The 25,451-nt window shown below is 41.9% G+C and overlaps 1 protein-coding gene and 1 long non-coding RNA gene across 3 annotated transcripts; one reads left to right on the forward strand and one right to left on the reverse strand.

Annotated features, from left to right (window-relative positions):
• Positions 1-864: 864 nt before the first annotated feature.
• On the reverse strand, positions 865-24,328 carry nisch (nischarin). Of its 2 annotated transcripts, XM_030420555.1 has the most exons (28): positions 23,908-24,328; positions 22,641-22,724; positions 21,344-21,526; positions 19,685-19,733; positions 18,823-18,986; positions 18,623-18,718; positions 17,801-17,896; positions 17,180-17,332; positions 16,967-17,035; positions 16,503-16,688; positions 16,062-16,190; positions 14,697-14,810; positions 13,489-13,687; positions 11,234-11,352; positions 10,811-10,899; positions 10,048-10,344; positions 9,347-9,636; positions 8,448-8,659; positions 7,813-8,258; positions 7,514-7,698; positions 7,353-7,416; positions 6,620-6,758; positions 6,191-6,341; positions 5,942-6,061; positions 5,658-5,819; positions 5,286-5,455; positions 4,552-4,742; positions 865-3,138 (listed from the first exon to the last, which is right to left on the reverse strand). In XM_030420555.1, the coding sequence occupies exons 1-28, from the start codon at positions 23,986-23,988 to the stop codon at positions 2,814-2,816; spliced, it is 4,563 nt and encodes a 1,520-aa protein (XP_030276415.1). In that variant the 5' UTR covers positions 23,989-24,328; the 3' UTR covers positions 865-2,813. The 2 variants fall into 2 exon arrangements, with proteins under 2 accessions (XP_030276415.1, XP_030276416.1); XM_030420556.1 differs by lacking the exons at positions 865-3,138; positions 4,552-4,742; positions 5,286-5,455; ... (9 more) ...; positions 10,048-10,344; positions 10,811-10,899 and having other exon boundaries at positions 11,240-11,352; positions 13,481-13,687.
• On the forward strand, positions 5,621-6,974 carry LOC115583574 (uncharacterized). Its single transcript, XR_003984391.1, has 2 exons — positions 5,621-5,848; positions 6,164-6,974. It is a non-coding gene; the product is annotated as an uncharacterized LOC115583574 (long non-coding RNA).
• Positions 24,329-25,451: the final 1,123 nt, after the last annotated feature.

Raw genomic sequence — 25,451 nt, forward strand, 5'->3', positions numbered from 1 at the left:
AACACTGCATAGATGTTTATAATACTGTGAGACGGGATTTTACGCCTCTGAAATGTTAACGCGATGGCATTTATTGTATGTTTTGATCACCGCACTACTATAAAAATATCTCATTAATTCATTTTTATTTAAATAGGGAATAATTTTACACCACCAGGTCATTTTTACTTGTTGCATGGGACATTTCCAGACTCATTACATGTTAAAATGTTTTTCTTTTCAGTGACCGCGTCCATCATATTTTCAGTTTCCTAAAGACACACGGTGTTCTTGGAGCTTCTGTCCAACAGACAGCTCGGTTTTGTGGTTTCACTGCTGCATCAGCTGAAAAGCGTGCAGACTGTGGTCAAATCCTGCTGATTTTCAAAGAAGCCAAACTGCGGTCGCTTAACGAAACAGGAATATTGTTACATGTCTTCATGTACACTTTAATTCAGTGGCATTCCCCTTTAACAAGACAACAACACATGATATAAACAACAGTGGTGAAGGGTGGGGAGGGGTCCAACACTGTTTGGCTTCCCATTCTGTCGATAATTGGAGTACAAAAACACGTAACAAATGATAAAATTAAACACAAAGAAATTATAAAAAATAATACTCAATGATAATACTAAATATGACATTTCAGGGTTCATATTGGAAACGTCATCAGGACCTTCATGTTTAGTACAAAATCTGCTTCAGGATGGAAAACATCCGTCCGTCCCAAAACAATTATATTAATACAATATTAATAACAATATACAGTTCAACAATACTGCTTCATTAATTACAATGTGCAAGGAATAAAACGTTCAGAGAGCAGATTGTGCCAAGCAGCTGTGTGTGTGTGTGTGTGTGTGTGTGTGTGTGTGTGTGTGTGTGTGTGTGTGTGTGTGTGTGTGTGTGTGTGTGTGTGTCCTACTTAAAACATCAGTTTGGGATATCCTCTTGTCACCCTCCCCAGAGTCAGACCGCACAGATGTACAAATGGAAATATATAAAAGTGTTTTTTTGGTTTTAAGAGCAACTTTACATAAATAACATTTACATCAGACAGCTTTGGAGTTGTTCCAAGGTGGATATTTTCTCTTTTGATAACGCTAGGCTAGCAGTTTCCCCCTGCTTCAAGTCTTTGTGCTAAGCTAGGCTAACACGTCCTGGACCTATCTTTGTCCTGGACACACAGATGAAACTGATCTTTTAATCTGACTCTGGGGAGGGCAGAGGACAAGAGGATTTACCAGAAATGTCAAGCTGGTCCTTGAAGGAAATGTTGATTAAAACCTAGTAAAACTCCTGTGGACTGTCTGCAGCGCCCCCTGCTGTGAGACACCAGTCTGTCTGTCTGTCTGTCAATCAAGTCATCCACCAAATAAGTAAATGTCCTCTGTGTGAGACAATTTAAAAGAAAATGAGGTTGTGCCAGAAACTCCCTATATTTCGGCTCCACGTGGTCTCTTCTGTCTGTTATGGCGGCCTTGTGTCCGCCTAGTCCTTCAAGCCCACAATTTTTTTTTTCAGTCACATCCCTTTCAGTCTTTAAGAAGTAATGCTTAAGACCCCAGTATGCTTCAGCTACAAACATTTGAATTTTGTGCGCAAAGTCAATGTATATTCATTGGGATTAACTCTCAGATCAATCGCCCTTGCGGTAGACACAGGTTGTCCTCTGGTTCAGCTCGGCCATGATGTGAACACATAATCAATCAATGAAATCTCCTTCTCAGGTGCGATGCTGACGTGTGTTGAGGTCAAGACCTTTCTCTGTCAAGAGCTACAGAACAAATATCCATCTAATTCAGACTATTTTTGCAAAACACTTTCTAAAACAAGTTCAATGCTAGCTGGATGTATTCTGATGAGATGTATGATCTGCTGCTTCCTACTGTTGCCTGTTTTTCTGGCGCTTTCAAGAAGATGAACAGGAAACAAAAACAGAGAGGCAAACGGCCCCCTGGCAATGTCGCAAGAGTGAATTGCCAATCATGAGTGGGTTTAAAAAAACAAACATGTACACACCCTAATTTTGGTTTGAAAGTAGTATAAAAATGACAAGCAGAACAATAAAACACCCGGCCAACACTTACACTGGTTCATCCTTTTCTGCAACATAATGCCAAGATGAATGTTAAGGTTTAGAACCTAAAGAAAACCCCCTTATTTGTTATTTCTGGCAGACTTCCTGTAAGTAATCTCCACAGACGGCTGATTAAAACAACTTCAGCATGCAGTGATATGATGTGGTTGGCAACTTGTCCAGTCTACATGCACACCTGTGGGGAGGTGTGCAACTAGATTGTATTTAAGGCCAGAGTGAAAGACTTTACCTCCAGGTATATCTCTCTGTATTTCGCATTATTATATTATTTAAATCTGGAATCTGAGGCTGATGTGATGCATTTAACTTAACCAACTAAGTATGGTTTGCCAGGGCTGAAGGAGAACAAATATGACTAAGCTACAGCAAAGACTATGGAGGAGTCTTTGGAGTCAAAACCGTTCTTAATTGTGTGTAATTACTGTCACTGCCAGAGGGGGGAGCCAAAAGTTCTGCGCTGTGTGTTTTAAAACAATCTCTAGCTCTCTTTTATCATCCTTCACACAACATCTGTATCTTTTCATGTGAACAGCGTTCGTCTCTGTGCACCGCTGATTTATTGCTCCTGCACAAACTACTTTGTTTGAAGCATACTGAGCCCTTTAAAACAGCCATTCAAGCCCTGAATCTTTGTGTAAACTATCCTGGTCACACGCCGACTCCACCATCAGGCTGAGCAGCTCCCATGTGCTGAACAGTCACCCATCTGTCTGTCATCCTCTTTGACCAATCAACCAGTGAGCTCAACGGGGAGCTCCCGGCTGCACAGCGCCTCCCACTGGCGAGCGAGGAGTGAGATCAGCCTCTCTCTGCTGTCGGCTCCCGGGACAAACACGCACCACTGGACCTCGCCCTCTGCGCCCCCACTGGCCCCGCCCCCTCTGAGTGGGGCCTCCTCTGCGGCAGCAAAGTGGTCCATGGTGAGGTGGCAGAGCAGGTCGGGGCCGGGCAGGTCATCGAACACCAGGGTCAGAGCCTGAGGGTAGGTCTGGTACCCCAACAGGACCCGGTCCAGGTCGCGGATCCTCCTAGCCTCACGAAGCTGGTACCGCTCCCTGCAAGAGGACAGAATGAGAAAGATGATAATGAGAAAAATGACAACCATACTTTCAAAAACCCTAACAATAACCTTAAAGAAATCACCTCAATCAAACAAACAATCCTTCTTTTCTCTGACAAAAGAAAAGATAATCCTAATCATATTTAATGTGTAGGAGATTTTTCACGTTATCAAACACAGTTCACAGCTGATATTGGTGTGTTGAAATCCTCAGTGACAAGTAGGATTCAATTTCCCAGAGACCAGAAAGCATTAAAATGAAAGGCAATGTAAGTGTTAGTTCATTTGTAGCCAAAGAACTTAAATTGATGTGACTCAACACTGGGAAAAAAAAGACCCTGGCTCACCCCAGAAACCTAATTTTAAAAAATGTTCTGCAGGTAGAAGAGGGAGCAGAGTGTTGTGCATCTGTTTCGTCAAGCTTGCAAAAAATGTTTCAAGAGTAATTTAACTAAACTGACGCACCATATGGTTCGTTTCACAAAACCATCTGGAAAGGCGCCGCTAGGAACTGTTTGGAAAAGGGAAGGCAAAGGCACTTTATCACTGGCTTCGACCAACAATATCAACAGTCAGGGAGCCCTGCCAGTGGAGCACGTTGGTAAATTAAAACTCTTGCCAAAGTTGACAGAAGAGTGGAAACATACTTTCCAGTGAGAGAAGCCTTCAGTTTCGTTCTCTGCTCTTCTTTCAATTAAGAAAGTTGAACCAGTTATGATATATACGATGTTTCAGCGGCAGCTACGTTAACCTCTTTTTGTTTTGAAATGAAAAGTCGCTTCTCTCACTTGTCCCCAAATCTAAACCTAAGGTGGTTCCTAGTGCTTCCTCATAGGATGATGTTTGGTTCACTCTCTATGCGTTCAGCCACAAGAGAATAGCTTGAAGCCTGGCAAGATGGATTTGCAAAATAATTTACAAAAGGTCACTGGTGAGTCTGTAACAAAGCTACTATGATGTTGGATTTCTTGCTCAGTCAGTCTCCTGTTCCTCCTCGCAGCAACTGATCTGATGTTCTGTTTTTTAAGGCTTCAGTTAATATTGATTTCAACTGTTTTATGTCTCGAGTGCTCCATCTCCCCTGTGACACCATCAGTATTTGTGATTGAACGCTCTGCACGCCACACACAGTATTTTGCCTGCCAGCCAGTGTCTGCTCCACTTCCTCTTTTCCAGCAGCAGACGAGAACAAACAAGAGGGAAAAGCTTCTTCTTCTTTTTTTTTTTTGCTGCCAAATTAGAAATGTGCCGCATTCAGGGGGGAATACATGCTTGACAGTTTATATTGTTCAATGTTCCTTCAGCTCTGCCTCCTGAACCCAGAGGCCATCGCTGTAAATAACTCTGCTTTTAAGTCACTCCCCTGGATAAAGATAGGTAAAGGTTCCAAAACGGTCTGTGCGCTCACCTGGAGGGAGGTTCTTTGGCGAAGTCTGGTAGAGGGTAGCTAACGTAGTCCTCGTCCAACAGGAACACATCGGTGCTGGTCAGGATCAAAGTCCTGGGCTGGAGGACAGGGGACGGGGCGGAGCTGGAAACAGAGGGGGAGTGGCCTGAGAGAGTGGAGCCTTGGCTGGGCAGATTGCTGGGAATCTGGACCTGAAGGAAAGGAACGATCAGCAGGTGATACAAATAACAATGATTGTAATAAGTGAGTTTAAAATAACTAAACAGAAGCAAACACAAGGACTGGAAATATAAAATCAAGGCAAAGCAAATTAAGAAATCATCCCTGCATAACATATAAATCACAGGGATTATAAAACCTTGGTGGCAGTGGATAAAGGCTGTGAACACAGCACTGTCGTTACTGACTCCCTTTAAGTTGATACTGCAAACACATTCAGCAGATACGGAGCAACGAACACTCCTGTTATGTGTGGGAACAATTTACAACAGCTTCTACAGCTTGGCACAGTCACTATGTGCAGCGTCCTGAATTGATGTCGTCACAGTGAGGTTGCCAGGTTTGGCAGCGTCAAGCCTGTATGGAGGCCAAAACCAAACGCACATTGTTCATATCTGGCAAACTGCACTGTGGCTGGAAACAATGCAGAGAAAAGGCAGAAGATGGATACACTGCTGCTCTTCTAGAAACAGTTCCAGCACGTTAACCCCAAAAATCACAGGTGAAGTTCTGACCTGGAAGACCAGCAGGTACAGCAGGACGTTGAAGGAGCGTGAGGACGAGGAAGCTGCGCTGACTGGAGTTTTCCTCTCTGCCACGATGAAGGTCAAGTCTCCCATCTCCTCCTCACTGGGATAAATAAACTTTACTCTGCTGTGGACCAGCTCGTAGTTCTGCATCTTACCTGCGGAAGGAGACAGAAATCATCCTTCTTGACCAGGTTAATGTTAACATCTGGTCAGCAATTAGTCTTTCTCAATGATTTGTTCTAATTTAGCACAAACTAGTTAGGGCAGGGCAAAATTGTATTTTAAATCTTAAATGTCCAAGTTCTGACATTGGACCACACGTGTTAAGGGAGGTGTACTGCAACCCTGTGTAGTTACCCGTGTTTGTGTTGGTGAACTGAGAGTAGAAGTCCTGATCTGACGGCTCTGGAGCAGGAAGCTGCTGCTGCAGACTGAGAGCCGACATCAGCTCCTGAAGGAAGATGCCTGTTCCATAACTGTCCCTGCTGAGACAGCACACGATGTGATCGGCCGAACGACCTGCAAACACAAAAAGAGAGAGAAAGAAGGTAAGAGGATGACATAGAGTGATATCAACACCACAGTTTGATAAAACTTTGTATGACACCTGCAAACACCGAAGAGTGTGCATCTCCACTAACCTACGACTCTGAAGTACTGGTCAAACAGTCCCACATTGACGGACAGCAGCTCAGACAGTCTGATGGACAGACAGCAGCACAGACAAACATCCGGATCTCCAGAGTCCATGATGTCCAACACTGACAGAGATGTAGAGATGGAGAGAGATACAAAGAGAGAATGAGCAGAAGCAAACTTCCATTACATTTTGTGATTTCAAATGCTATATTTTTCTAACACAGTGAACATGTCACATCAGTTTGTCCTACCTGAGTGATGACCGAGCGAGGAGGCAGAGTCTTCCAACAGGAAGTAGATCGTATCATTGGAGAGCAGCAGACAGCAGGTGAGCTCAGACTCTGGAGACTTGTAGAGAACCACAGACAGCCACAAGACCTGTCTCACCTCCTCCGCCTCAGACTGAACAAGAAATAAATGTTTGAATTTCAAAATCCAAAAAAAAAGAAAAAACATTTTGGAAGAACTTTGTGCTCTTTGCACCTCTGACACTTTTTTGTAATTTCATGATAAACAATAGACAAGTTGATTAATAGTGAAAATCATCAGCATATGTATCAATAATGAAAAGCAGCACATTCCATGTCAAACAGCTGCATCCTGTCATACTGAGACACGGGGGGTAGGGAGCACGGGAAGACCACTGTGTGTGTGTGTGTGTGTGTGTTTCTGTGTCCTACCATTGCTATATATCTGTGAAAGTAGGCCAGCAGTTGTTGTCCTCCGAGCCCGGCCAGGAGCTTCAATCCTGGGGACAGACCGGGAGTGAGGTGGGGGGATGGATGGTTGTCCTCCATCTGGAGGCGAGAAGAGTCCCAGCTGAGGAGGAGAGAGGAAAAAAAGTACTAAGTCATCTCTCATGATTGCTACAGAGCAGCTGTCGGAAAAGAACATGACTCCTGTGCTTCTTTAAGAAACTCTAATACTTTTCGATTTTTAACAATGACATATGTGCTTGCATTCTGAAACAATTGTGACTAAAATATGTACTAAGCTGAACATTTTACGCTGTCAAAATAAACCGATTAAACAACATCTGTAAGTGAGACACTGATTGTGAATTACTTCTAACGTATCTCTGATGTCTCTTTTTACTTATCACCCAACATACGTAAAGCTCCTACTGGTCTATCTGATTAGATCAAATCAGCCAATCTAATCTATCGGTCAGACTCTTATGATTAAGTGCTGAATCTGCAGCTTCATTGACGTCTATCAGCATTTGCACTGCTTCATAGGTTATTTTAGATAAATAAATGTTTTATACACTCACTGATAAATGAGTGCCCTGATAAGATAAGTATACTGTGTTTACTGTACTCTGTAACTGAGTCACACTGCATGGCCTTGATCTAAGTACACGTAGAGAAGATAATCTATCTTGGACTGAACAGACGAGCTTCAGAAGTGCACCTGCTGCTGCTGTGTGATTTCCCGGTACTGTTACAGCAACACTGGTCTCTGGATCTGTGACGGCCTGAGAACACAACAACAAGGAGGTGTCAAACAAGGTTCCAGCTAAACGAAACCATCATCTGAAATAAGGCCGTCTTGGTCAGTTAGTTGGTTTTCACCTTGTGTGTGGTGTCCTTGGTGTGGACAGGGAGTGCAGACCCGGGTCATGGCTACCATCTTCAGCCCTTCCAGAGAGGCTCTCCGCTGACTCAACCCCACCAGGAAGGAGCTCCTGTCCTGGGCCAGAGGGAAGAGCAGCAGCAGCCTCTGGCCGCCCAGCAGCAGCTCCACGGTGTGACTCCTCCTGGACACAAAATGATGGTTAAAAAGCAGATTAAAAAACAATACCACTAATAATAATAATCAGTTTTTTCAGTCCTTTAAATTTGACACGTGGATACTTTCAAAGCCTCTGTACCTGTGGTGGTGTTTAGGGTCAGGGCAGGCAGTGTTGCTGGTTCTGTCCCCGACCTGAGACGCTCTCTCTCCCGGGTGAAGCACCACAGAGCCGAGGGGTACGCGGACCAGCCGGCACCAGGAGGAGGAAGAGGAAGCGTGATGAAGGTCAGCACTCCTCCTCTCCATTTCTGCCAGCTCTCTGAAGTCGGTCTTCAGCACCCAGAGGTGTCGGTGGGTGAGAAAGAGGAGAGAAGGGAGGCTGGGATCATCACTCGTGGGTAAAATGTCTGACAGGAGGGGATGGGTGTCTGTGGCAGATGAGGAGGGTGAGGCGGACGGGAGGAGGTGGGCAGGATAGCCTCCCTGGGCTCCCTGACTCTCCTCCAGCTCCCAGGAGTTGATGAGTGAGCGGGGGAGGAGCTGAGGAGTGTTAGGAGGCTCCGGGTCAGTTTGAGACCCTGCTGCCTGGAAAAACAAAAAGGAGAAGGTTTTTCATTTTACAGATGTTGCCTCAAAGCTCAGCCTGATAACTGCATCAAAAATGGCAACGCATGAAACCTGTGTCCTTTATGATTCTCATCATTTTCACAACTTTACAGCAGAAATTAAAGTCAACTTTCAAGACTCTAAATGACTCAGGTGCTGCTCTCTGACCTGGATCAGCATTTTCAGCTCGGTCCTGGTCTGCCGGAGCTCGTCGGGCTCGGAGAAGATGTACCAGCGGGTCGAACCAGTTTGGAGGCCGAAGGCGAGGCAGGAGTCGGGGAGGTCAGTTTGGGAGGAGAGCAGAAGCTCAGAGTATGGCACCAGTAGGTCAACCTGCAGACTGGACAGCACTTCCTCAACAGGAGGACTCTGCTCCTGGTCTGAGAACAGGAGAACAGATTGCTCTTAATATTTCAACATGTAGCAAAATCATTTCTCCACTACAGTTCAACCGAAAATCGTGCAATTTGCCGTACATAAGGGCTGCCACTAAAGATTCATTATTGTTTAATCTTCAGATTGTTTTCAATTGTTGGGTCTATCTAATGTCCAAATAAACATCTTCACATTGCTTGTTTCCGGCCAACCAACAGTCTTAAACCCAAATATATTCTGTTATATTTAAAAAAAAAGAAGAAAAACAAGGTGTCTAAGACAAAGTTCATGTTCTCATTTGTTATTACACATTTCCTCTGTTCAACAAAAAGGTCATCCGTCTCATGTTCAATAATTCCATGTCTTTGTTGTTGTTCCAACTTTTAAGGAAGGCTGACATGACAAGCTTTTCTGTCTTCACACAACTCGAGCTCTGTTTCACTTCCGGTAACTAAACAAAGTTCTGCATTAGGTCTGGTGCTGCATCTGTCTGTCAGATTTGTTTGTTTTTTTGAAGAACACTGAACTTGTTTTATAAATTATCCAAACTTGCAGCAGCGGAACATTTTAAGATTTCTGTTTGTTGTCAGTCCAACACTGTTGTGTTTTGGAAAAAAAACACAATTCATGCTACAAACATGAGTCGCATCCACAACTTCCACATGTGTTTCCGGGCTGAAACTGGTGCTTACCTGAATCCTGATTAGTGATGTCATCAGATAGGTACAGCAGGCCCAACACCCGGTCCATCAGCACCAGACACACCTGCTTCTGCTCCACCTCGTCCTTCACCTGAAGACAGTAGCACCACAGAACCCTGCTAACCTGAGCCTCCTCCTCCTCCTCGTCGTCACAGAGCTCCCCCTGGTGGCCACCGGGCTCCTCTGCAGGAGGAACAGGGAGCGATGAGGAGGAGGAGCAGACCGACTCCTCGACAGAGTCATCCAGACCCATTTCAAAGTATCCGTCCCTGGAGCCCAGACTGGAAAAATGAGCAGAATGAGAATGAGGGAAGTTCTAGAAGTTCCAGAAAACATTGGGAATCTCAGACACCACAAGAAACTTATGATAGTGCCAAATACAAGCTTAAAATTGAGAGAATCTCAGAAACCATTGGGAACCCCACAAATTAGCAATAACTTAAAGGAATAACATCAAACAGTAGGAATTATGGGGGATCTCTGTAAAGGGTTCAGGAATTCCTGAAGCCAGCAGGAAATTTCAGGATAATCTTGGAAAGCATTTGGGAATCCGAAAAACGAGTAAGAACCCGAGGGAATCACAGAAAACCAGTGGGGACTTTAGGAGATCTCAGAAACCAATGTGAATCTAAAAAAACAGTTAGAAGAACTAAGAAAAGAACCTAATTAGAGGAGGTTGCTGGTTAAATTACCTGGGACTTCCCACTTCGGTGTCCTCTACATGGGACTGAACCTCTCTGGGTTCCAGTATCTTCTCTTCCTCCCTCTCATCTTCCTCCTCGTCCTTTTCGTCGTCCTCCTCCTCCTTCGTCGTTCTCTTCTGCTCCTTCAGGGTTGAGCCGAGACGATGGGAGAGCTGGGTAACGAAGTCTTTGTTGGAGGAGGAGAAGGAGAGCAGATGAGTAGGGAGTAAAGGACACCAGTCTTTGCTGCAGGAGAAGCAAGTCGTTTCAGGTGATCTCGAGGAGGAAGAGGAGCAGCAGACACAACTGGAGAGAAACACAGAGGTGGAGATTTATTTTCATTGCCCACGATGTCATGAGGATGAAAAACCTGTTAAAATACAACTTCCTGTATATAATTCACTCGCTTCAGCAGTCTAATTAGCTCATTTCACTTTTATAAACATGTCTGTTGCTATTCGACCAAATGTATCTGTAATGTTCTTAACTTTTATTATCACGTTCTACTGTTGTGGGTCAATAAAGTCAAAGGTAAATTAAGTAACACATGCAGCAGAGATCACAGTTTTCAGACACTTCTACTTTGATGTTTTCTTTGTCATCATCAACACGTTGAACATCAACACTTCCTGCACCGATTTTTCACATTAAAAGCTTTCCCATGGCTCAAAAAGCTTAGTTTGTAGACGGCAGATTAAAGAAGCGGCGTCTATATATTTATTTAGAGTCTTTAATTCATATTATGGTAGTAGCACTATTATTTCATACTGACCAGACAGTAATAGTAGGGGTTGTAGTAGTAATACTTGTGGGAGCTCCACAGTGTGTGTTTTCAGACAGACTGACAATAGGTTGTTGTACCTGCAGACAAACACATGAAGCAACATTAGAAGCACGGTGAACACAAATATCTATCCGTCTGAGCGCCTCATGTTCCGCTGTCGTCCTTAAGCACTGCAATGCTTGAGCTAAATGCTAAATATTAGCATACAAACTTGTTCACAACGCCTTTGTCAGAACTCTTTAGCAGGTCATGTTGTCACTGTCACACGTTTACCTGGTTAACTTAGTGTGTTTGCATGCTAACACTTTGCAATATGCAAATTAGCAGTAAAGCACAGCTGATGCAAATGGCAATCCCGCAAGTTCCGCAGATATTTGATTATATACTCCAGGTGTTTCAGGTGTGTCTGACCTGGGTAGAGTCAGCAGACAGGAGGTGTGCAGTGTTGTTAAAGCTTGCAGGGGGAGGCGCAGCGTCCACAGGAGGGAGGACACTGGGGGGAGCGGTGGCTTCTTCTTTGCTCGTCAATTCTGAAAACAGGAAACCAAACAGATCAGTGACGCTGATGGTGAGGAGCAAAGTTTGACTGACAGTGGTGGTGTTGCTGATTATTTCTCGACTATATTGGGTCTGAATAATATAATAATAAGTGTTCACAAAGTTAGAGCTAAATGAATTGTGTTCACATGCTGCAATGATTTTCATGGCTCTACTTTCTTTATATGAATATTTGATTCTGTTCCTTGACTTAACATTTTAAGACACCAACTTGGGCTCTAGGAAATTGGGATTATTCAAGACAATAATCGATAGCATATTAATGTAATACAAATTAATCACTGGTGACAACCTACACAAGCTTAAAACAGAACAAAAACAAAACATTAACAACGAAAAAACAGTCAAATCCTGTTGTACAGGTCAGGCTTAAAAAAACACAGACGTGCATTTGGTTCTTGTGGTTTAGATTCACACATTCAAATCTCAGCCAGAACAAATAATAGTGTCACAGATGGTTAGTGAGCGTTAGCAGGGTGTCACACAGCCTCCAGCCAAACAATAGTTAATATCAGATATGATTAACTATTCGCCTGTTGTGCTCCACCAGCTGTTTTCTAATCCATAACTCTCTGTGTGTGAGTGTGAGTGTAAAATGTAACTCTTCAGTAAAAAAAACTGAAAGAAAAAGTCTACAGTTTTTAGGAAGTTGAAACAAAATGTGATGAAGGTGCTTTTAGGCTCTGCTGCTTTCAGCCGCTATGCGTTGGTTTGCTACTCGGCTCATTTCTCACATGCATTGTAAATGTTTTTAAGAATTTCACAATGAAAGCCATCTAAATAAGGGATTTTTAACATTTCTGCCAGAACACTGCCTTAGATTTTTTTCTTTTTTTCCCCCTCAGGCATGAACTGGTCAGAGCTCCTTGGTGGACAAAATATACTTCTGTAAAAAACATTTGAGCCAAGAAATAAACAATCCAGTGACAGAATCTAGATTCATTTCTGACTGTGCATTTAGCTGCCTTCTTTTGCTTCCTCGACTCTACTGAGTAAAAAAATGCATGCATTTGTTTTGGTCTGAGATGTTGGTGCTTTAGAGTAAGATATCGAGTGGTAGTGAATGCCATATATTCTATTCTAATAGCTGGCTTGTGTAAATCTTATTACAGTTACATTTGATGTCATAATTAATGAAGCCAGTGCAACTTTCACAATGAACAAATGTCAGCTTAGTGAACTTATATGTTAACAGGCAGAGTTTGAACACATAAAACGGCTGAAACAACATGCAACTGATCTCAGTTTGAGCATGAAGCAAAGCATCTACAACAGGAAATACACAGCTGAGCTGATTTAGAGGCTAGAACAAGACACTCTTAAGCTCCATCAGCTAACCTGATGAAAGTTTTGTGATTTTTCCACTGCAGTAGTGGTGACGTCCTGCAACTTGTTCATATGTTAACAGCTCTGCTATTTGAAACAAATCATAAAAGAAATAATCTGACTTATAATCCCGCCCTGTGCCTAACCATACCCTGATTATCCCACGACTGCAATGGAAAAACATTTCACAGTTAGCTGCTTCAGTGCTGATAATCCTCATCATCTGAAGAAAAAAGGCAAAGTCAGCGAGAATTAAACTAAACTTCACTGAAAGCAGCAGCCAGACAGATCTTGTGTTTTCTCTACACCTCGGACTGCTTTGGAAGGCAGATTATCTTCTTTTTTTTAAATGTTGATGGAGCTAAACTAGCAGTTTCTCACTGCTTTTTGTCTTTGTGCCAAGCTTAGCTAAACCCGTATTTAAGCCCCTGACTTTCACAAATTGTTAGCTATCTGTCAAACGGGTGTACAAGAAACACACATCAGGAGCAGAATGTACAGTCCGTTTAAATTGAAAGCAACGCAGAAGAAATTATAGGTCAATCAATTGATTAGTGGATGGACAGGAAATGATCAATTCAAACAACAATTTGGTAAATGAATTAGTCAGTACAGTCATTCATCAATAATCAGCGGTTGCAGCTCCAGTCAGCTGATGTTTTTAAAGAATCACCAAGGAGCACAGAAACATACCGGTCTGTCTGACCGCTGCCTCACAGCAGAAGTAAAAACCAATGTCCCCCCTCCCTCAGCCCTGCACAGCCTGATACATACATGATTACCTTGGCTGGGGCAGGCAGCCTGTTGGGCCGGACAGGAAGAGGAGGAGGAGGAGGAGGAGGAGGAGGAAGAGGAGGAAGAGGAAGAGGAGGTGACAGCAGGAGGAGCAACAGCAGAGGAGCAGCATGAAGAGGAGGAGGGAGGAGAGGAGGAGGAGAGGTGAGGAGGTGCAGCAGCAGACAGCCTGGTCTCCTCACTGATCTGACGAGAGGACAGAGAGGAGGAAGCCTTCAGAGAGAAGCAGTCACCTGCATCATCAACCAGATCACATCCTAAAACCTGCAACCAGCAGCTCCATCAGCAGCAGAGCTTTAAAAACTGCACTTTTTCCCTGAAAGTCATCCAAACAGGAAGCAAGCCAGTTTATTCTGGACTCCTTGACAATTGTCGGCAAACCTACAGTCTTCCTGTGCGGGAGGAAACCGTTTGGCTCAAACTTGTGCTCATTGCAAAAAATTTTGAAAATTATTTTTGCTTCTTACAAAAAAGGTCCACAAACTATAGACCCAAACACAGTTCGGCAGTCTGCACAGATTTAGCTCAGATAAGTTTACATTGGTGCATTATTGTTACAAATTTCAAAGCAAGATTACAACCTCACACACACACACACGTACACACACACACACACACACACGTTTTTATGTCCCTACTTCTTAATTTATAGGCTACATTAACTCTGCTGCTGATGTGCATCTCTTGAATCTAAAAAGGTCAACTTGTTTTGCTTTTGGTGTCCAGTTTTAGTTGCTGATCTGCAGGTTGTAACTCCAACAAACACGTCAGCAGCTTATTACACAACGTTGGTTAACAAAAATAGGCTGCTGTAGTGACTGACACAGTGTGTTTTCAAAACAGCTGGTCAGGCTTCAGGCGTCAGAGATCTGTTAGTAATTAACTTGATATTAGGACTATTGTTCTATGATCAGGTTAGAATTATAAAACCACTACAGCGGGTTTCAGGGAGAAACTCACAAAGATGTTTAAAGTAAACATTCTTGGTTTAAGCTCTACAGTGTGAAAAGAGATTCAAGAATAACTTATTTTCCACAGATATATACATGAAAAATCAATTATTTGAACTTTTTAACATTTTTATAAATGGTATATCAAGATAACGGACTTAAATAATAACAATGTGACCACAAATACTGATCACTGCAGGTCTCGTACTGTCTTCTGGGGTCTGACTCAGTGTGACCCAGCGTACCTTCTTGTCGCCGCTGCTCATCCTGTCTTTGACTTCTTTGGCTTTCTGAATGGCTTTTAAAACTTCCACTGTGTCCAGCTCCTTTTCTGTCGTCACTTTACCGTCCAGACAAACCTGAGGACACAAAGTCAAAGAAGACAAAGAGACACATGCACGCACATTCTTCTTAGTATTAGAAGTAGCATAAACAGTTGTGGAAGCAATACAAATAGTAGCATAAGCAGTTTCTATATTAGTGGCAGTAGTGGTACTTGTACCAGTAATAATACTAATACTAATCATCATCATCATCATTATGTTTATTTATATAGCATCTTTCTTAACAAGGCTGCAAGGTGCTTGAACCGTAAAATAAAATACAATATTGTACAGACAAGTTAAAAGGCAATTAAACCAGCGAAATCAGGACAATGACGGACAGCATTTAAAACAAGTACTAAGCCTAGAGAAAAGGAAATGTTCTCACACAACCAGCTGTTGTTAAGCCATGTTATGTAAAAAATAGTTTTTAAAGTGATTTAAAAGTGTCCAGAGTCTGGGGGGCATTTATAGCAACAGCCCGGTCGCTCTTAGTCACCACCCCAGACTTTGGTACAACCAGCAGAGCCATATTAAAAAAGGACCTCAGGTTACAGTTTGGCACAAATGGGACCAGAGGCTCAGTGAGGTAGCTAAGTGCCAGACTAGGAAGGTCTTTTAAAAGTTAAACATCAATCCTAAATGTAACCGGTAGCCAGTGATGTGAAGCTAAAAATAAATGGAGTGATACGATCAAATCTCCTTGTGCTAGTATTAAGTCTAGCTGCCGTTATATCACAGTAGAGAGTGCTGCAGTAGTCTAACTGGGGACAGACCAGGGCATTAACAACTTTAATGAGATCTTGATCTGACAGGTACAGTCTCATTTTAGAAATGTTTCTCAAATGCAGGAAGTAGTATCAGCGTGAACAGCAGCAGAGAGAGAAGCAGTGTGGTGGTGCCGGTTGTTTATTTGTGCAGTGCTAGTAGCAGCAAAACAGCAGCGCACTAATAAGGGAATAGCCAGTTTAACGATTTAGTCTCCCTGGGAGAGTTCAAAACGCTGCTAAAACTCTGATTAACCAAAAAGTAGAAAGGCTGTTCCTAAGCTGAACTTGTCTGCTCTCTCTGCAAACTATGTAAGCGGGTGCTTTATTGAACAGGTCTGAAAATAGATTTTAATCTCAAGGAACTTCCTGAGATAAGAAATGTTAAACAAATAAAGAAAACCACACTATTATCAGTGCGAGCAACAGTAACACTTCAGGAAAAAACAACAACATTTTGGTTCAATTGCCTGCGTAGCTCAGCGGGACTTTTAACTGCGTTGTTGCTTTGGTGGTGTACCTCTGCTGCACGGTCTCCAAACTGGGCCAGGACTTTGGTTCTGTAGTCTGGGATGATGCACATGGGATTACTGGACAGGTTGAGTTTCTCCAAACAGGGCAGAGAGCCGATGTTCCTGATCTCCTCCAACTGCAAACACACACACACACACACATTTTTCACAAGAGCTATGGTCGGATGTTGTTCTTCACAGTATTAAGTTGATTTAATGTGTGCATTGGAGAGTCAACAGTTGAGAGATGACAGAAAATGGAGGAGAGAGAAACATGTGGGGTATTTGCCATTAATATTGATAATCAATGACTTTCTTTGAATACAAAAAAAATATGTGGGAAATGTCTCTTGCACTCTTTACAATAAAGGCGGAAAAAGAAAGATATCTTTGCATGCATCTACATCACTTGGACAACGAGACCATCGAGACATCCACAATGTGATCACCTGAGCCAGCTGGTTGTGGCTGAGGTCCAGGTTGACTAGAGAGTAGAGCTTAGTGAGGCCGGTCAGTTGGTCCAGCTGATTGCCGGCCAGGCTCAGGGTTTTGATGTTGCCAAGACGGGTGTGAGCTGCTTCCAGGACCTTCAGGCTGTTATAAGACAGATCCACGTGGACCAGATTGTACAGGTGCTGCAACCACAGAACAGTTAGGTCAGTACAGTTCTTAATGACAAACTGTAGGGATGTCTTGCTGCACCTGTCAAGAGCAGCTGCCCTTTGGTTCTGGGTTCGAGTGTAAAATAACACTAACTGGTATGTTGATCAATCTAAAAACAGCATAGCGGTATATCACATATCATAACCACCATTGCTGATTTTTTGCAACCTTTGAAATGATGATGACACTAATATAAAAAGGATGAGTGTCCTCATAGAGTTGATGTGTTCTTCATCACATGTTCGCATACCTGGAGGTTTTCCACTGTGGACAGCTGGTTGTAGCTCAGATCCAGGAACTCCACCTTAGGAATCAGTTTCTACAACAGAGAAAAACCCTGTTTCAGCACACAGACAATGCTGTCTGGAACCTCAAATCTAACATTAACGACCCGACCTACTGATACAACACGGTCATCTGACTGAAGAGCACACTTTGTTTAGGTTTGGTGGGCATGTCTCACCACCGAGTTGTCGATGGTGCTGATGCAGTTGTGACTCATGTCCAGCGTCGTCAGGTTTCTCCACACGGGAATGACAGCCGTGACAGGACAGCCAGACTCCGCCCCCTCAGCCTCCCACTGTGAGAACTCGCTCGCCTCCGGGACCAGGATCGACTGGAGGAAGCCAGAACACGTATATCACACAACATACAACACCTGACCCAAAACAGTTGGGACGCTGTGTGAAACATAAATACAATTCCAATCGTTTGCAAACAAACTTTATGTACCAGCAACAGTTTTAACTGTTCCTGAGGCCATGTCGTAATACTCTTTATACAATCGTGTGTTTCACAAAGTGGGGAACCTCGCCCCATCCTTGCTTATGAACAACTGAGCTTTTTAAGGATGCCCCTTTCAACCCCAATCATGATACTATCACATGTTAACAAGGAACCCGTTTTGTTTTTGGAGCATTCCACAACTTTATAATATATTGTGTTTTTTTAATTTAGTACATGTCAAAAATGATTAGCAAATGATGACATTCTGTTTTCAAATATGATTTACACAGCATTTCCAGCTTTTTGGGAATTGGGGGGTGAGGGTAGAGCGTTGAGTAGCATTTCGTCCAAACTGTACCATCATAGTTTCCGTGGAGCGGTGGATACTCAGAGTCGCCAAACTCGACCTCAGAGACGGCAGACCTCGAATCTGCTGAGAGCTGCACTCGCTGATCTGAAGAGCGACGAGAGAGACAAGAAGTTATCATTCCAATTTATATCTAATTGATTTTCTGTAAAGTCAAAATAAAATCTCCATCAACATGGTTACTGATTGACACTATTAAGATTTTATTCAAAACTGCAGGGGTGTCAAACTGTAATTATTGAACATTTATATATATAAAGAGGCAATCAAGTGTGTCATTTGTTCTTAAATCAGTCTCTTATTTAAAAAGTAGATTATTCTGCTTGCCAGCAATAAAAATACAAGAACTGATAATTAATGGTTTGCTGCAAATAAAAATTTGGAATCATGAGGCTGCTGTGTGAGAGCTGTTTGATTATAAAAAGGTTTTTTGTAACCACTCAGGATCTAGTATTCCCTTGTTGCTGGTGTACAGTCTTATACAAAGATAGATTAAGTTATACCAGAGTAATACCACAGACAGTCGTACCCCACCAGGGTAAAACACTGCAGGGAATGGAGCAAATTATCATATTGGTTGCATAAAACCATCCATTTTGATAAAACCCTGCTCTGTCTGATGAGAAGCAACGCCAGCAGAGCTTTCCCTCTTCGTATCCATCCATAATATTTGCACTAACCGGGAGCCACAGTCTGTTATAAATAGTCTTTATCCGATTATCAAATATATGGGTTGTGTGTGGCATGAATGAGGCTGCAATTTTACATGTGTACAGACAGGAGTAATTCTTAGACAGAATAACAGACAAGTACCTCTATCTGCAGAAGTGATTTGAACACAGACAGGTCGAAGGGGAGACTGCTCTCCTGTATGTTACTGGTTCCTACTGGACCTGTGGTGCCACACATCTGAACAGAGACAAAACCAGTGAGAACATTCACTACCTCTGCTCCTTAAAACAACACTTCACTGAATGAAGGGGACTTGAGTTAAATAAAGAGACGTGTGTGACCTTGAGGTATCGCAGCCGGCAGGTGAAATCGAGGATGTGTCCCAGGTCGGTCTTGGCGTCTCCGTTACAGCAGGTTGGTTTTGCCAGACGTAGCTGCTGGGAGACGGAGTAAAGCTGCAGAGGGCGGAGAGAAAACACCTCGCCAGCCTGCAGCAACTGCTCACCTACAAGAAACAAACACACAGCGGTCTGAAGCTGCTCACAGTGCAAGATTTCATCTGAACGATTACATTCTTTGTAGGCTAGTCAGTTTACTGCTCACAGCTGTTGTTTCACAGGACAACATCTACAAACCAGATGTTGACAATAACCCAAACTTACAATAATAAGGTTTTTTATAAAGGAAGTAAAGTTATTTTTTTGTGTACAAACTTGAACTGTAGGCGACCAGTGAGAGATGAAACTTGAATAATTGTTTTGTGGAAACTGGATTGTTACAGCTGCTGAGCAGCCTGGTTCAGCTGCAACAGATCATAAGCTCTTAAAACTGGTAGTTAAATATTTTGGGGCTCTGAGCGACCAAAAAACAACAGCAAAGTCTTTCAGGATAAAACATTTAAACTTAACATCATGTCATTGTGGAATCAAAGAGTCAACTCAGTTTTAGGTTTAATAAGTAACTGTGAAAGAAAACCAGCCATGTGAAAAAATATGTCATGTTTACATCCTTAAGATGTTCTCTTAAATAATCTCTTGATGATCTCTTAAATTAAAAGTATATATGAAGAACTACAGGCAGAAATCCTCTACAGCGACAAGGAGTGGAAACACACCACTCTTAAGAAGTCTCATTAATTGTTGACAGAGTTGTAAAAACACTAGATGAGATAAAAAAAGGTTAAAGGTCAGAAAGGAAGCAAACCTTTGTGGAACAGCTCCTCAGCCAGTGCTGCCGTGATGCCGTTAATCTCCTGAAAGAGAAAAGAGAGTTCGTTAAAAACTGGATTACCTCCAAAATAACAAACAGGTAAGAGTAGAGTAGAGTAGTAGGGTTAAATGTTCTAATTCCTCCACCGCTCTCTGATGATTTTCAAAGATGCTATACTTTAAAAAGGAATTAGGAAAAACTCTCGCTGTGTTTGAGTCATTACAATAACAATATGTTTTATTTGTACAGCACCATTCAAAAACAGATGTCACAAAGTGCCTCAGGAAAAAAAAAAAAAATACTAAGAGAGAGAAGACATTAAAAGCAGACAACCAGCTTAGAACAAGAGGCAAAACAAAAACATAAAACAAGTGAAACAAAGCTGGATAACACGATGTTAGTCACACTCAGTGAGACTCCTCACCTCAGTCTGTGAACATCATTGTTTTCATCACAGTTACATTACACAGTAGTTATCTCCTAATGCAGCATTAGAGCAGCTGAATAATACACAATAGTAAAACTGTTTTCTGTAATCATTTAAACTCCTCTGTGACAGCGATGTGTTGATCATTTCAGGTCACATGAGGATTTTTTTCTATCGGCTGTTTGCTATGCAGAGTCCGGAGGACTCAGAAAACACTGGTCTGCTGTTCTACTGACATCATCATATGATCACAGTCACTGACATCACAAAGCCTTAAAGTACTGCTGACAGCAGCCTCGAGCAGCACTTCTAAATCTGGTTAATAATAGTAATTTACTGAAATGAAAAACAAACTCTTTCTTACAGTGCATGCATATCACTGTCCAAACCATTTGTGCCTATCAGCAACTTTGACACGTTGAAAACCTGAAAACTAAACAAAATGAAACAAAAACAGTTTAAACTGGGTTTAGTGTCACAAAGGTTATCTTTCCCATAAAATCAACATGAATGTATAATCTATTGAATGTCTAAATGTCTAAATGTCTCTCTTTGAACAACAATCAAACTTTCCCAGAATGACAACTTCAAGTTCCTCCTTTTCTCTCACCAACAATCAAAACCCAAAACATACTCAGCTTAAAACTGTATAATACAGAAAAAGGCAGCTTATCCTCACATTTTAGAAAAAGCAGCCAGTAAACAATTGTCATTTTTTCTTTAGACAGTCATCTAGCTTTTTAGTACAATAAATCGTTGGTGATTTATCAGCAATATGCTGTTGTGCTTAAAAGCATTGTGGCCAAGGTTCGGGAGAGGTCCTTTCCTGTTTCAACATGCACAAAGCCAGGTCCAGTGGGAAATGGTTTTTCCAGTTTGAGGTGGAAGAACTTAAGCGGCCTGCAGAGTCCTGAACTCGAACTCATCCAACATCTGTGAGAGTGCGAGCCAGACTCAATCACCCAACATTCTTTTGTGGCTGAATGGAAGGAACTCTGGAGTATCTGAGCATCTTATCATGTTATATCTTCCTCTTGTTATAATCAAAGCACCTGAGGCTGAAGCATATAACCAGGTAATGTCTGAGCCACTTGACTTCAGTTGCAAAACACTACACAACTTTTCTGTCATTTAATCTGGCAAAACTACGCGATGATCGCCACACACGGGAACAGGCACTGATTTGCCTCTGATCTTGGTCTTGGTCTAGCTTCAGGTGTACTCACATAGAAGTGAAAATGCAGGAAGCAGGCAAGCGGAGTGGGCGTGGCCTGTGGGAACTGCTGCAGCAGCGTCTGCAGGTAGAGTTCGAGCTCCTTCTGCCGCTTCTCCACCAGACTCTTCGAGTTCTTCCCCAACATCTTCTTTGGAGGAAGCAGCCGCCGGTCCACCTTCTTCTCTGCCGTCAGCTGAAGGGAAACACACATCACATTAAAACATCGAGTTATTATGAGAAAATGCCAAACATTCTCTGTTTGCAGTTTCTCTTATGTGAGGACAGATGACACGTTTTACATCATTATAAACTGATTATCTTTGGGGTTAGACTGCTGTGTGTTGTACAGTTTACTAAACAATTTATTAATAAGCCACAAAAATAATGGATCGCTCCTGATTTCTGTTCTATTGCAGGCTTGAATTCAGACTCCTGTTTCTTCTGCAGTCAGGCCATTATGTACTTTATTTCATGTTTACTTTACACTATTGCCAATCGTTTTTGAGACAGCAGATTGCTTGTCAAACACAGACCACTTTAAGTCAACATTGTCTGGTCTAAGCTGTGCATTACTGCACTCCACAAAAGGATGTGGTGCATCACTGGCGTAACTGATTACAGTTGTTAATGAGTGGGGATGAATGATACATCTGTGGTCTGTGTGTTATATCCACGAGTAGATGAAACATTTTAAATTATTAATCATTGTTCTGATAATGGAATTTCAGGAAATGTCCGAGAACATGGAGTCTCTTCTTACAACAGCTGTTGGGTGTGGTTCCTTTGTGATTGTGAATGAACGCCACAAGTATAATCAGCATATGCGTAATGAGTATAATGTCACACACGTGAATAAATGAATAACATGTCAGTATAAATGTCTTTTATTACGCCAATTATAAACTTGAAAAGTCAGAAAATAAGCTGGTTAATTATAAAAGAAGGCTTTTTCATTATTATCTTCTTCATAGTTTTGCAATTTCAGGAGGCTATTTTAATTATTGACTCCATAATGTGCATCGCTAATGAGAACTGTCTGAATATAATTGGTTGTTGAATTATTAACTGTGGCGCTTGGAAGCACAAAATATGTCTATTTCAAACCAACAAGACAACAATATGCTTCATGCTTCACAGCACCGACCTGAACTCAAAACATAATCGCAATTGTTCTGCTGTTAGTTCGCTCCAGACTGACTACAACACAGATATGTAATGACAGCGATCACACCTATAACATTAAGCACATTAACGACTGATGAGGGCAAACAGCCACAAGCTGCCCTGCTCCGGTTCATCTCTCTTACCTTCTCATGGAGGTCGTGGAAGTCACTGTAGCGGTGCTTCACAGTCCACTTGTGCTCTCCATCTGTCACCTCGATGATGTAGACCTGATAAACAGACAGTCAGGGATGAGTACCTGTGTGAGCTAGCTGAAATTGAGAATGAGGTTAATTGTTTTGCTGTCCTGTCTATGATGATGTAAGGGACAAGAGTACTTTTTCCTAAAATGTCCTCTATTAATTTTGATTTCTTGTGGTTAAATGATTATGAGGAATTTGAGCTGTGCTTTAGGAAAGACACATTTTCTGTAGCAGATTGTCTTTGTCAAGCTCATGAGGGAAGGCAGAATATTTTCTTTAAGACCGAGGAGCAAAATAATTTGCAATGTTGTAATTGCATGAAATGTAATAAACTGTTTGACCGCTGGAACTGTATATCTGGAGTCTTGTGGACTGGTTGCGCATGAAAATACATCAATCACAACCTGCCTGAATTCTGCAGTCAAAGGTGTTCCTGAGCTGCATGGAGAACGGTCAAGGAATACCACTAACTTTCTTTGAACAGACACATACATTTTCTATACAAGCAACTGATATCAGAGAAACTAAGTCTTACTAACACTTGAACCAAGCCCATCAATTCTCCATCCACTGAGGCTCAAAGCCCCTTAATCATTTCCAATAATCAGACATTGTGTAAAGAATTGTTTATAAAACTGCAATATCAAGGTTCAGTAGGGTAGAACATACATTCCTCTCTGAGCCGCTTTTTTCTGGACGAAAATGTCTTTCATTAAAAATAGCTGAGATGTAAAGAAAGAAGATAAAAGTGGAGGAGTGGAGGAGCTGTGGGGCTGGTGAACTGTCATGCTTTTCTAATTAGCCCTGTAATTGGCTGCTGTCTGTCAAAACTTACAGTACAGACCGTTACATCAAGTAGACATAAAATATAACGCCTAGCAAAGATGTGAAAGGCTGCAGTGGGCTGTCATGTCTGCATCTTTGAGAAGAAGCTCTCTGAACACTGACACCGGCGATGACAGCTCGGCTAACACGGCGGTTAGCAGTTAGCTTGACATTTCAGTCGCGTAATTTTAGTCCTTACTCAGGTGGATTAAGACAGAACGACTCACTTAAAAATACGTATAATACCTGCACATTTTGTGTATTCACTAACAGAGTAATTATTCAACAATAATTCACTGTCACTTTGTCAGACCTGAAGCTAGGGTAGCTAAAAGCTAAGCTAACTATCGCTGAGCTAAAGGGAACCAGGACGTAGCTAGCTTACAGTGTAGTTTTCCACCAGCTCCGACCCGACAACACACACTGTCCTCTCCGGAACCTCTTCTGGAAACGGGGTGGACTCCATCTTGAGATCGGGCCGAGCAAAAATAATCTGCGGTTCAGTACAAAACTCTAAATTAAAACGTCCGTGGAGGATCTTCCTGAGCTCCTCTCCAGTTAGCCGCCTCCCGACGCCATGTTTGTTGTGATGCCGAACGAAGCAGCTGACCGCTTTAAAAACGCTCAAACTTTATTTACAACAGCTCCGAGACAAATTTTTCACTACGGTTTAATTCCGTAAAAAATAAACAATTGTTTGTCGTTTGCGAACCATACGTGAATTGTATGAGAAGTCGGACAAGGTGATTAAACTAACAGCCATCATAAATCTGAAAGAAAAAGTGAAACGACCGACACGACCGTGATTCACCGACCTCTGTCCGATAATAGGACTATGTCTCATATTTCAAGTGTTTATCGCGAGTGTTATGATGATAATATCTTTATTAACAACGGACAGTATGATGTCATACACTTAACAGATCTCACGTTGCAACCTTACTTCTGTCTAATTATGTACATACTGATCCATGTATGGATCCATCTGTCCGTCTCCTTACTTATTTCTTCTCTATTTAATTTTCATTTCATGTTTTGTAGATGTATTTATTGGTATTCCCCTTTGTTTGATTTGCTTATGTTACCTTATTTTAGCTTATATGTGTTTTGTATGTGTTAGAGTTTGGTTTACCTGGTAAACCTCTTTGTAAATTGTTCTCTTTTCAATAAAAGGTATTAAAAAAAGAACAACTTTAGATCAACAAATGTACAAATCCATTCCATTAACACAGAGTGAATCAAAGCACAACCTTTTTTTAAAATGAAGATCTGAAGAAAAAGCATAATTTGTTAATATGAGGATCAGCTGAACCAAAGCATAGTGTGATTAGAAAATCCTGTATGTTATTTGAGAAATTCTTCTTTCTTTAGAAAACAATTTGAAATAATATCGAAAGCATCTTCATTTCGGTAAAGATGTTTGTGATTTCTGTATGTTCATAACCTCCACTTTTGATCTTTATTGTCTCACAAGACAAGGAATTTCTTTTTACAGCAAGGCAACATTAAACCACGAATCATACACACAGTAAAATCCCTGAGACTGATGAGATTTAAAGTGCTGCACGCAATTCATAATAACCTAAAGGGTGTATGACAAAAGCAATGAAAGCTGCAACACACAGACTAAAGATGAGAAAAATAAAATACAAAACTGTGCTGGAGACTATGAGGCAGTTTATAATGTTAAAGAATTGTAAGTATCTATTGCACACAGGACAAATAAAACCTGTTTCTCTGACACGAAGGGAGGAAAGGTTGTATTTCTTTCGTTGGATTCAGCTCTCTGTGTCATTTGACATATACTCAAACTTGCCAAGAAAAACAATTATTAACTGGATTACTAGGTATTATTATGAAAAAGTCAGTAGATAGTTTACAGTATGTGTCATCGTCCTCTACGCCCTGTGTTTGTCCTGCAGGTTACTC

This window comes from Sparus aurata, chromosome 6 (assembly GCF_900880675.1).
Source record: "Sparus aurata chromosome 6, fSpaAur1.1, whole genome shotgun sequence".
Lineage (NCBI taxonomy): Eukaryota > Metazoa > Chordata > Actinopteri > Spariformes > Sparidae > Sparus > Sparus aurata.

What these genes read in the sequence shown, in the direction of transcription:
- nisch (XM_030420555.1), bottom strand. Translation starts at nt 23,988, where the DNA reads ATGGAGTCCACCCCGTTTCCAGAAGAGGTTCCGGAGAGGACAGTGTGT. An exon ending in AGCTGGTGGAAAACTACACT is followed by an intron (nt 22,725 to 23,907) that starts GTAAGCTAGCTA and finishes TCTGTTTATCAG; the next exon opens with GTCTACATCATCGAGGTGAC. An exon ending in CCAGTACTTCAGAGTCGTAG is followed by an intron (nt 5,820 to 5,941) that starts GTTAGTGGAGAT and finishes TTGTGTTTGCAG; the next exon opens with GTCGTTCGGCCGATCACATC.